The following is a 13,347-nucleotide window of genomic DNA, read 5'->3' as shown; positions in this document are numbered from 1 at the left end:
GTTTACAAAGATCTCTGATTTTCTTGGAATAAAAAAGGCTCTACAGGAAAAGTTAGTGGCAGTGCTGAGCACATGCTGCTTGTCACATTTCTGATAGCCTACTCGTGCAGTAAGAACCTTGCTATTTCGTTTTTTATTGAAGGGTCAGAGCCAGACCCCCTTAAAACACATCTAGCCCATTCCTTCTGCATATGACAAGGAACATCATATGGCTATAACAAAAAATAATTTCAACATGTCACCCACTGTACATGTTCTTCTGCTTCACTTCCATACTGAAATTCTAATCTGGTAGGTAATGGCTTTCTGATTCCAGCTGGCACACAACATTTTGGAATCATCGACCCAAGAGGTCATTACAAAGAGATGTTCCTGTTCTTGTGTTCTGTATTTGCGACTCTTTGGTCAAAATGCAACAAGTCCTGAGGCTCACTGTGACACACCTGGGTATTGATGCCTACTATATGCTCTACACTTGCAGAGGTTTCCTAGGATCATTCTGAGCAAACCATTTTTGACCCAAGAATTGAATGCTGGAAGCAACTGCAGTAAGAGACCATTTACATCAGCATAATAATTTGTATAGCAATTTTCTTGTTTTCCTTTTACATGATCTGACAGGATACTCCACACTCTAAACATGTGGAGTTTGAGGAATAACATGTACTTTACCTTCTTCCATAAGTAGCTCAAACTAGACCAACAGGAACTATGAAGTTTTTAAATCTTTACAAAAACTGTGCAGTTGAATCTTCTAGTAATTCTTAGGAACTGAGCATAGAGGTAAACATCACAACAAAAATCCTACAGATATTAGGATCTGCAAGTAGAACCTATCACTTTCCATAAGATGCTTGTTTAAAAAAGTAATTCACTGCATTCCTGTTGCTGGATTCCCCAGAGGTAATTATGTGAGGTAAGACTCATCGGTCCAAAGCATCAGTAAATACACCATCTGCAGTTCTTTAAAAACCTTCCAAGATGCCTCCTCTGCTAGCCTCCTCTGCTAGCTTGTCATACAGTAACAATTGCTCGCTATCATACAACTTTGGACTCCTAATATACTCCCCCTCCAACATGAAGCAACATTCTACCATCGAGTTCTTAGCTCTGCAACATGATGAATTTTCACATCTAACACAAACATCTCCATTTGCCCGTTGCCAACAGCTGGTCAGAAAGAATATCCTCAGGGTATTTACAATCTGCTATAAATTAGCAATTGCAAGCGATTCACTCAATGTTTAAGTAAATGAGTTTTCCCCTCAAGAGAAGTTAGCGTTTACTTAGATTCACAAAGTCAGAAATCAGGCTGATCATATCTAACCCTTTGCTTAAGGGTTTGTGTAATTTTGCAAAAAAATATGCTCTAATAAAATGCAAAAAAAACTATAAAAATTCTACACAAATTTTACTGGAAGCTGTAAAGAAGAGGGGAAAAATACATAAAAGCATCAATTCACAGAAAAAAAGAAAGGTATTTTTCTGGAAAGCTCATTTATAGAAAACCAAACCAAGAAAATTCAGAGTGAAGGGATCAACTCAATTTAGCTTAACCCTCTGTAATATGGCAGTAAAAGGAACTCTTTGTACACTTTCCTGTTTTATTTCCATTTCTAAAAGACCTCTTAGGAACAACCACTCTTTGCTTCTTGTTTCCCAACAGACTATATCCAAAAAAACTTGATCTGTATTCTATTTTGCTGAATAAATGTTGTTATGCATCAGAAGACAATAAATTTTGGGCAGCTCAACAAACGCTCTACATCTACTTTGTCTATAACCCTAGAGCAGAGAGACAGGCTTTTTGATCTTCTCTGAAGGAAAATTTTACCTATACTATGAAACCGTTCTAACACAATAAATTACATAACTACAACAATTAAATCAACCATTAAAACTTAGAGGCCCAGTCCATAACACTACGCATTCTCGAATTTCATTTATTATGAACCATTCATTGGAGTTGTAAGAAAAAGCCCCTCAACCCCCCCCAAATTCCTAAAATTTGCAGGAATGCATGGTTACCTTTGCTGTCCTACAAATCGAGTACTAAAATATAGATAAATTATAAAAGATTCAAATTGTAATTCTTTCCCACTTTGAAATCTGTGCACTACAGCACACTCTCAGATAGGGGCAGAAACACACAAATTCTTCTTTTGTTTCAGCATTCCTGAAAGATGGACTAAGAAGTATTCAGTCCTAATCATACCATCATATGTAGGCAACAACACAGTGGAAAATATATCATGCCATTTTCAAGTCTGAGGATCAAAAAAGCCTCAGTACAACACTTATCTTATTTTGAGGATCAGTTATTTGAAATGAATGTTTTATGAATAAATACTTCGAGACTGTAAGCGAGACCTTGAAATATTTCCAATGATATATCTCCAGAATTAAAGATATTTTCCTGACGACATGACAATAAATTAGACAATAATAAATGCTGCCATTCTTAAGTGTAATACAGAAGAATATATCAAGCACTGTAGTTTCCCTACTTCCAACTTGTGAAACACTTATTTTTACATTATAGAAGAATTTTACTCATCAGGTACATCCCATAGCTAACACACAGAAAATGGTCACCTTCATATCAGTGCAAAATCGTTTCAGTACTGATGTGATTGTTATATAGCAGACAAGGCATACTGAATGTCACAAAGCATACTATAAAGTACTTAATTGAGTAAAAAAGGAAAATAATACTTAAAATAAATGAAGTCCATATTCTAAAAGCACTAAGTAGAAATGCAGTTATAGTTATACAAGGAAAAAATGAGTGAACTTTTACCTGATTATATTATTATATTACCCGTTTACCATTCCTTAGTTATTTTCCACAGCAAATATAGGGAAGGATTGGGAATACTACTGAATTATTAGCTTAAGACAAAATTTGCAATTTAAGTGTTATGAAATCAACCAGTAAAATGCAATAAAGAAGTGCTAAATCATATTATTTAGATTCTTTTTTTTATATTACACATCTTTACTGTTAAAAATGCTGGTTTACAGAATTATCTTTCAGCTTTAAAATAACCTATGTGCTTTGCATTTTTGATCATTTAGAAATGACAGTCTTAATTTAATTACCTCTGGTATCCCCAGTTTTCTACATGCATCCAGAAAGTTTTCCACATTTCTCCTGCATTTGGCCATGCTAAGTTTAGGCTGGAAAGATTAAAAAAAAAAGCAAAACGAGTCAGTAACATTCAGCAGACAGCATAAAAATTCATCTAGTACGTAATTGTTGTACTTCTAATGCACCCTTCTAGTGATATTTCTCATGAAAACATACAGTGGTAGAATCCATTCCAGCCAAAATGTTCCTGCACATACATATTGCACTGGCACATGACTCCTAAGGAGGAAATAACAAGAAGAAAGCCAGTGAAACCTTTTTTGAAGCATGTTCTCACATGGGAACCTTCAAAAAGGGACTACAGTCATTAAACAGAAATGATCTAGCTTGAGATGGCTCAGGTGGTATTTGGCTCCAGGTATTTTTTCCTCATACCTACTTGGAGACTCTGTTCTGCATTTGAGAGTAATCCATGACATACTAAAAGTATCCCACTGTTTTTCCATCACACTTTGATATACTTTAAAAGAAAAGACTAACGCTTATCGTTTATTTGTAAAGAAATTCATAATATCTCACAGTGACTGCATAAAATTTGCCTCTGTCTTACTGTTAGGAAGACTGAGTTTCTTCTTCAAATTCCCTTTTTCCTCTTAAACATGTTTTTCTCTTTCCTCTCCTCTCTCCCAGCTTATTCTGCTTAGAATTTGTTGCTTTGTCTACTGCCCCAAAGGTGTAGGTGAGTGCCTGGATGATTATCTGGAATTTGTGATACGCCACTCTCAGTGGACCACTGAAATTATATATAAAATTCAGCTGACCTTTTCCTTCTACCACACTAAAAACATAATGCACACAGATAAGACCTGAATATTTAAGTTTTGGATGCCAGTTGCTTTTACACAGCTATTAAAGCCATTGGCACATTTAGATCTTTACTTGTGCACTTGCTTGTGAAGGTCTAAAACTTGCCCCTTACAGTGATTTGTGATACAAGACTGATATAGTTGGAATATCTTCTTTATGTAGGAATTTTACAGTTAGTTTATTTTAAGATACAGCATTATATGTATACAAGAGATCCTTGTTATCATACATTTCTTTTCTGGACACCAGGGAAACCATAAAGGATTTCAACATACATCAATGAAAACAGATTTAACTGTAATACAGCTCTTACTTTTTTTAAAATGTGTATAAACATGCTAGGATATATAGTATATTCAAAAAATACATAATAACTACAAACAATTCTAATATCTCTGTAGAAAAAAAGTTTCTATTACTCAAAAGTTTCAAAGACTTCTGTAATTTGTCTCACACAGGACTATCTACCAAATTTTTGCAGAAGTACCAGATAACTAAAAAGCAACTCACTATTTTACTTGTTCAACGTGATAGGGAAAAATGGTAATTCTTGAATATCCATTTAAACCAAGAATTCACAACAGTACACGGACTTTAAAGAACTAATTTTCCAAGCTAGGGTCATTTGAAGACTGTTTCAAGCAGGAGAACATCAGCAATACAAAGGTGAAACAAAATGAAAATGGATTTAAAAAATGTTTGGTGTTTCTTATAGAAGACAATGTCACAAGATTTTTTTTTTTTTGCTTTAAATCCAACAACATAAACTAAATTTTTGCCCCAGAAAGTCAAGTTTGCATATTTTGGCAATGTCATATTTTTTATCAAAGACAGAACAGAAGTCATTTAAAACCAAGCAATAGCAAAAGAAATCTCTCTAAACCATCTCAGAAAATGTCTTTTTCTTAACCTCTGTCTTCTTGGAAGCTCTCACATATTACCTCTGAAATACATTAAAAAAAAGAAAAAGAAAAAAGAAACCTCTTAGAAACAAATTGACATTAGAAATCTGGAATAAAGTCCTGATTAGGGAAAGACATCTATAAACAGAGAAAATACTATAAAAATTAAGTTTCAGGAAATCCTTAATGTCCTTAGCTATGGTGAGCCAATATTACATCACTATGGCATATATTTCCCTTCTATTCTGTCCGCAGTAAAAAAAGGAATAATTTCTACATTTAACACAAGAAGAATATCCTAATAAGTGAGATTGCAAAGCCATATACTGTTAAAGTTAACCTTATATTTTTCTATTTTTCATCAACAAACAATGGACTTTTTTTAAAGGATCTCCTAGAATAAAATCTTGTAATCACAGAATTTCATACTGTGCCAAACAGAGAGGCCTTTATGAAAAAAATCTGATCTGCTGCAATGGGAGAGAGGCAGCCCAATTTTCTTTAGTTATAGATTTATTTTTTACTTTTGTTAGGAACATTTGAAATTGTACTAATTAAGAGTCACCCTTAACTAAGAACATTCACTGAACAGCAACCTGTTTTACATAACCAAATATCATCTGGCAATAAAGCTTTTTTTTTTAAAACCAGTCCCCTCAAACATTCAACTTACTACTGCTGGTGATGGTACATGAATACTTCCTACAGACCGAGGACGAACGTGGTTTACTAAATGGCAAAGAACTACGCCATCCATCAGAGCAGACCCCAAGTCTTCAGGCAAACAAATCTTTAGTCTTGTTTCAATGTTCTGCAAATGAAGAATATGCATACACTTTGATACAGAAACAAGTGAAGGAAAATAAAAAACAACAAATATATACCCATCTTCTTCCAGGCTGTTAGGCACGTATCTAGTTTTGGTTTACCAAGAAAGCCACTTGTTTTCTCATATAAATAATTCTTTAAAAGATTTAAAAAACTCTCTACCCTATCCTATGCTGGTCACTGAATTAACTTACTTAAAAGAACTCATGACTTGAAAGGTTGCTGTCATAATATGCATGTATTTTTATATATACATATAAAAAACACATATATATGAGTAGCCATGTGATTGCACTACATGTGGCTCCTTCCTTTCACCATTCTTCCAGGTTCTCTACTTATCCATCTCAAAATTTCCTTTATCTTCATGAGCGCTTTGAATCAGAACTCCATTGTGCCAAGCACTGTACAACCACAGAGTAAACAGCAATTGTTCTCTAGCAGTCTAAAAACTACTTAGGAAGCGTAAGAGTGATCAGAAAGACAGGGAAGACAAGGCAGAACATTCAGATTTAACAAGTATCTATATATTCTCTGTAAATTAAAATAAAATCTCACTGAAAAGAGTTTGATATTACAAAATAAAGGACTGAAAATATTTAAGAATTTTCCAACAAACAAAAAACTACAGTGATTGTTACATATGATGAGTTTCCTAAATTGGGCTCCAATCTTGAAAACACTCCAACACAATACTTAGAGATAACTCTTGAATAACTCTCAGAAATAATTACTTCCATTATCTTAAACTAGGTTTTTCTTATTCATAGTAGAGGCCCTTCAATATCATTATTCTTCATTACTATATTACCTGAAATTACCCGGGGTGTTTTAGACAGATTAAGAAAATAGATTATTCTCTTTAGAATCACAAGACAACATAAGTTGGAAGGTATCTCTGAAGCCCTCTGGTGAAGATCTCTGGCCTAGCCCCCTCCAAGGGTGAGGACAATTTTGAAGTTATATCAGAGCCTTGTTCAGTTAAATTCTGAGTATCTCCAAGGGAGGGGATTCCACGACACCCTTGGGCAACCTTGTCTAACATTTCACCACTCTCATTGCAGAGTTTTTTCCTTCTATCTAATTGAAATTTCCTTCTCTGCAACTTGTGCCCACTGCTCCTCATTCTTTCACCATGCACCTTTGAAAAACCTGGCTTTTTCTTCTTTGAGACATAGGCAGTTGAAGACAGCCATTAGATCCCCTCAGCACTCTCTTCTCCAAGCTGAACAAACCCAGGTCTCCGCTAGCTCCTCATATGGCCTGTGTTGCAGATCATCAAGAAGCCCTCCACTGAACTCACTCCAGTGTCTCAATATATCTCCTTTCATTTATTTATTTATTTTACTGGGAAGACAAAACCGGACACAGTACTCAAGTATTCATGGGTAGAGTCTCATAAGTGCCAAACAGAGGAGAACAGTCACTTGCCTTTATCTGGCAGCTACACTCTTACAAACGCAGCCCTGTAAGCAGTTGGCCTTTGACACTGCAAGGGTACACTGTTGACTCATGCTGAACTTAGTGTGTATCAGGGCCACCAAGTCCTTTCCTGCAGACATGCTGGCTAGCTAGTCAGGGCCCAACCTGTACGCCTGCATACATTATTCTGTCACTGGTGCAGGTCTTTGTATTTGCTGTTGAACTTCATGAGATTTCTGCCCATCTATATCTCGAGCCTGTCAAGCTCTACCCTCCAGCATAACACCAATTTTGGGTAAACAGTTGATACCTGTGACACCATTAAACTACCTTTGCTAACCAATATTACTTAAAGAATATAAAAATATACATATATATATTGTTTTCATGGATTACTTCATAAATTAAGGAACCTTTTTGTATTCAGGATATGTACAGAAACTTACGCATTTGAAAAAATTCTCAAAACCATATTCATAATCTGTTATAAACAGATTTATATAGATTAATTTAAAAATCTTCTTCTTCTTTTAAACCACTAATTTGCATGTTGGGAGACCATTCAATGTATATTGGGCCGTAATTTTTTGATGAGCACAGCTTGCATCTACAACTCTTTCTGTTGAATGGAACTCATAATTTGAGACTAGAAGGAATTAAAACTGACAACTCCAATAAGCACGCCCATCCCATTTCAGTTTTGTCACCACTGAAGAATTACTTTCAAAGTCATCCATACAGTAGCAGACAACTTGTTCTACTTAACATGTCAAAACTGATAAATATTTATCTTTAGAGTGACAGAATCAACCGATATTTTTTGTGGGACCCTACTGCCCAAGATTATGTAGTGAATCATTGTTAAGATGACCAGTGTCTAAAGCAACTGCAGATGTATACAAAACCAAGTTTTTCAAATGGAGGAAATAGAAAGATATGTATTTGAGGCAAAAATTTTTATGTGGAACAATTTCTGTAAAAACAAACCATTCTAATGAAGAGAGAGGAATGATAGGAAGAACATCAGTTTTCTCAAAACATACGACTCAGCTGAAGCAGTGAACAAAAGGTAACCAAGCATTTAGACTTCTCAATAAGGAACCTGAGTAATCCAGTCGTTCTTCCTCCTTGCCTAGTACCCAACTCAGTTAAGGCCGCAGTTCCCAGTACCTCTGGAGTCTCACTAAACTAATATAATATAAAACAATTCAAAAGTAGAATATACTAACAGATATAACTATTCAATAATAACAATTACCTTTATGACTCACTGACATATACCCTATTTCTGGGCTATTTTGTACAGCACAATTTCACGGTTTGGAGTTTGCTTCTTTTGCTAAAAGACCCAATATACCAGAGTAAACTTCTTCATTCAGAAAGTCTCCTTATATTCTTCCAAATAAGCCCAATCTTTTAGGTTCTGTCATGATGACTTGACTGTGGTCAAACTTCTCACAAGAGATGACAGAACTTTCATTTCAGGACACAATATTGGGGGGGGTGGGCAGGGAGGGGGAAAAGGAGGATAGTGCATGTAGTTCAAGGTCAAAAACATTAATCCAGTATTACCAGTAACACCTAATATTAATAAAGTGAAGACAGATCTAGATCATGTCTGCATGATCGTGCTTGACATAGTAAATAATCTTGTTCTGCTTTTCACTGAGAGGATTAGCCATACTGACACACAAGGCGGAAATCCCCAGGATACTATTTTTAGGAACAATTGGGGACTTGCTATGTACTTGTGATAACTCTTAAATATAAAAAGTTGTATTGATGCTGCTGACTAGATTACAATCATAAGAATCATGCTACTGCACATTCTACAACAGTTTGATATTGCTCTTCCCATCTTTTCCATCACCAATAGGTGTCTCATCTATTCCTACATTGTTTCTTTCTGGCATCATCTGAGCTTGTAGTTAGTAATATGCCATATTCACTCAACTTCTCTGAAACTTTGGCAAGATCTGTTCCGTGCACAAAATCAATGAAACAAAGTAAGGTTAGTCCAGGTATTAAATAGGCATGGGCTCAAGGTAAAAGAATGAAGATCTAAAAGCCTTCATTGTTCTACAGTAAACAGAACCCCTTTTAAATTATTTGGTAAGGAGAAAAGTGAACCCTCTTTCTTTAAAAATAAATAATACATTATTTAAAAGACAAATAATTTTGGAATTAGTCATTCTATCAGGCTAACGATCTAAGAACAAGTAAACTTGTAATTCAGGTGTGATATCAAAGTCACCTACTGCACTTTCAGGATTTGTATTGCATTCAGCAGTGCAGCTACCTCCACCCTTCTTCACCAAGCAACAGGAGATCTCAACAGGTTCAGGCTCACAACATTCCTTGCAGTAAAGGTTACCATCTTCTTTTTGACACAAACAGGTATCAAACAAACAGGGCTACCTAAGTACTAGCTGCATAACACAGCCCTTACAGAACCACACGCAGCAATTTTTGCATCAGGCCCTAGCTTCTACATACATGAGACAATATTTCTGATATGTTCAGATCTTCAAGTGATGAAGTATTCGTTGCATTTCAACTATTGTCTACTTGTACAGAAGTGCCTGATTTTATCTGAATTTGTCCACCTTCTGCTTCTAATAGGTTTACTTATGCTTTTTACTTGCTAGATTCAAGACTTCTCCAGATGCAGAAAACAGTTTCTAGAGCTCTCTACCTCTTAAGCCACCAATTCATTCTTTCTGATGAAATTAAAATAAACGTCAACACCAATTCTCCCAGCAGAAGAGTTGCTGTTTAACTGTATGTCATTCAGGTAACACTTTCCCACTGTACTTTGCCATTTTTACAACACCCTTGCTGAAGTATAGACATCTGACTAGGATAAAGCACTTCAGGAATGGTCTCACTAATACAATTTGCAGAAGTATATTGCTTCATTTTTCCTATTTCATATTCTCCTACTTATACAACTTTCTCAATGAAAAATTAAAAAACATGCACCATAATGACAAATCCACATTCTACCAACATCCACATACCTCACGTAGCTGTTCCACAAGCTCTCTCTCTTCTCTCATCTGCTCCATTTTCCTTCGAATTGTAAATTGTGGGTCTATTGATTCCAAATTTCTCTGTGGTCTTAAGAACACTATGATTTTAAAAAAAGAGATATTTTAGTTTAAGAACAAACACCTTGATTTACTGATGTCCAAATTAAGCAAAATCCTCAGGCACTGTCTCCAGCAAAAGCTGTCAGAAAATTTCTCTGTCCTCATGAAGACAGATAAATCTGATCTTGGGTCACAGTCACAAAAGTGTATTTTCTGGATATTTCTCAGAACTGCATCATATGTTATCAATGGAGTGAATACGTGATATTTCAAGCAAATCCTGATCTTGACAGATTAACAAGTTTTGTCAGATGATTAAGCACTGGCATTGTCTCTTAGAGATTCTGATCTGTAGAAAACCATATCCAACATGTGAGGAAATACCTCTGATTCTTTTAAGTGGAACCCTCTTCAAGAAGATGCTGAGCTGTTTAACTAGCTGCAATATGCACCTTCCCAGACAGGACAATAACTGCTTATTAGGGACTGGCAATACTCAGAAAAAAAAGTCGAAGGGTTTGATTACTAGGAACTTAACATTGCAACCATTTGGTAAGTTTACCTACTTTAAAAAGTGGTATTGCAAATGCAGCATTGTGCAAACTCTTCATAGTACTCTCTTCCATCAATCCTAGTTCTGTGAATTATACCACTTCACCCACAAATGCACACACAGGTCCTTTGAGTAAGTTCATGAAAAGCCTTTGTATATAGGTACCTCTACACTTTTTTTTTTTTTTTTTTTTGGTAATCAATGACTGTTTTGAATGGTTCTGAAGAACAGGAAGATATATGCTCAATTATAGTTTCACAAAATGCAGTGGTCACCTGTTTTTCACTCATGGATAAATACTGCGCCAGCTTGATTATGAAAAATTATCCTGCTTGAGAGAGAACCATCCTATACTAATACTCTCCTGCCTCTCTCCCTTTGAATGCAACTTGACACCCTAAGTACCAGTTAATACCATGGAAAGTGCAAAGCCTAGAAACCTCTGATTTTATACACAGTTAACTGCTCAGTTCCAACTCTGTTAATTTAAGCCTGTTAAAGATTCAATTGTCTCTCCTGCTCTCTCTCTGCTAGAAAGGAGCAGCCCACTAAATACACCAACTGACTTACATTAGTCTGGTTAGGCAAATTTGTTAGACTGGGGCTTTTTTTTGCAGGTTGCCTAAATTTGCTGTGGATGGTAGGGGTCAATCCAGACTGTTGCCTCAAATTCAGCAGCAGACTTCTTTATCTTCTAAAGGAAGTTAATTCACAGACAGCTAAATCCATTAATGTCCATACGCATTTTCAAACTACCACAGACTTTGCTTTTTAAGTTGCTTCGTATTATATATTTGTATGCATGATTTTCCCACCTCAGAATAATTAGCCCCTTTGCTCTAGTTATGGCTGCTAGGATTGCAGCAAATGAGATTGACTGCCAGAAGCTAAGGATGCTACAGACCTCCACTGGGTTACTCTGTTATTCCTCCTCTTTGTTACACAGTGAACAGGGGAAGTGGAAGGGAAGAAAGCAGTGTCTGGGATGACTGCAACTTACTGAGATTTCAGAAAGAAAGAAAGGATAATCTTTGGGTTGATAAGAAATGAGACAGAAGAGAGGAGCCTTTTATTTTCTAATAGGCAAACCAGAAAATCGGAAGTGTAGAAATTGCCAACTGGACCTACTATGAGAGTAAAAAATGATGAGTTACTCTAAATGTAAGAAAGGTACCTTGGGGTGTGTAAATATAGTACTATTAGAAATGATTGACATGCCATAAATTTTTATTTAGGTTGTGGTTCAGGTAATAAGCTGAATTTGAAAAAATCAGTCCTCAAAATATGGAAAAAAAAATTGAAGTCTTGGCAGAAGGAAATTTCATCTGTGTTCTAACAGAAAGTAAACTTGCTAATGAAGCCCAAAAATCAGTCAAGGGTCAACATATAAAACTGTAAACTCTGGCATCAAGGACTCAGGAGAAAAAAAGCAGGGTTTCTGTGGGAGAAATCCCCTGAAATCCCAGATAAGTTTAGTCATAAGGCATTTTACCTAACTATAGGTAGGTTGGTTAAGTAACAAAGTTATTAATCTAAGCCACTTCTCCAGCCAAAGGGAAAGACAGATACCACCTGAGGGCATTTCAGCACATAGGCACTAAGTGCTCTTTACCTTATTTACTACAGCAGGAGTTTAAGGATATATCCGCAGGTACTGAGGCAACATGACAGAATAAATTATGGCCAGTTACCAGACTCGCTTGCTTCTGCTACTTGATCCATACATACAGAGCTATAACGTTCCATAAGGAATTGAAACTTGCTACACTGCCATTAAATTAATAATTTCAGGAATTTACATCTATTTGGTAAACAAAATGGTTTTTAAATGGAACACCCAAATATTGCAGTTTTATGTTGGTAAGCTTTATCCTTCAGTCCTTAATATCATCAACCTCGCCACTGACATAGTGGGAGAGCCTCCTGGAGACAACGTACAGGACAGAACCACAAATAATGACTGCAGCTCAGTCCTCCTCTTCAGACAGACTATATAGCTCCACCAGTGGCACCACTGAGAAAAACTTATTCATAGGCACACACATGATGATTAAAAACACTCATGACGCTGACCTACAAAAAACTTGAGAGTAGCAGAGCCGTGCCTTCAGATGCAATAGGTCCACAGTTGCAGATTCCCTTCTACAGAGGCAAAGATTAAGTAGCAATGCAAGTCTGGTACAGAATGCTGTTTCCAAAGCACAGTGTATCAACACCCACGTACTTCATAATATTTTGCAGAGATATATGTGTGACTATGGCTTCCATATATGCACATACCCAATCACCCAAAAGTTGTCACTCTACCTGCTGTAACTAACTACTGTTATAAACAGTCCATAAACCTTATTGTAATTATGCCATTTCAAAAGCACTACCTTGATCTAGATTATTTTACACTTTCCTAATACACTGATTTTTTCAATGAAATGACTTAAATATGGTGTAAAGTAATCAGAAATATCTAAAATGGTACTTATCAAAGAACATAATTTGAGAGAGTTAAGTTTTGGCCGTGCTGACTATTGCCACTGCATTACATATGTTTTCCAGCAAGGGGAGCCCATATCTCACAGGAACACCTGCCTGAAG

At 36.0% G+C, this 13,347-nt stretch overlaps 1 protein-coding gene across 3 annotated transcripts in view; it reads right to left on the bottom strand.

Annotated features, from left to right (window-relative positions):
- LRCH1 (leucine rich repeats and calponin homology domain containing 1) overlaps positions 1 to 13,347 on the bottom strand; it is a 141,617-nt gene that overhangs the window by 18,331 nt on the left and 109,939 nt on the right. For all 3 annotated transcript variants that reach the window (XM_064504849.1, XM_064504851.1, XM_064504850.1), the window contains exons 16-18: positions 10,131 to 10,240; positions 5,534 to 5,671; positions 3,103 to 3,180 (exon numbers count right to left, since the gene is read on the bottom strand). In XM_064504849.1, the coding sequence (XP_064360919.1) occupies positions 3,103 to 3,180; positions 5,534 to 5,671; positions 10,131 to 10,240 (326 nt within the window). The remainder of the gene's footprint in view (positions 1 to 3,102; positions 3,181 to 5,533; positions 5,672 to 10,130; positions 10,241 to 13,347) is intronic.

This window comes from Dromaius novaehollandiae, chromosome 1 (assembly GCF_036370855.1).
Source record: "Dromaius novaehollandiae isolate bDroNov1 chromosome 1, bDroNov1.hap1, whole genome shotgun sequence".
Lineage (NCBI taxonomy): Eukaryota > Metazoa > Chordata > Aves > Casuariiformes > Dromaiidae > Dromaius > Dromaius novaehollandiae.
This window is presented reverse-complemented; position numbering and strand designations above follow the sequence as displayed.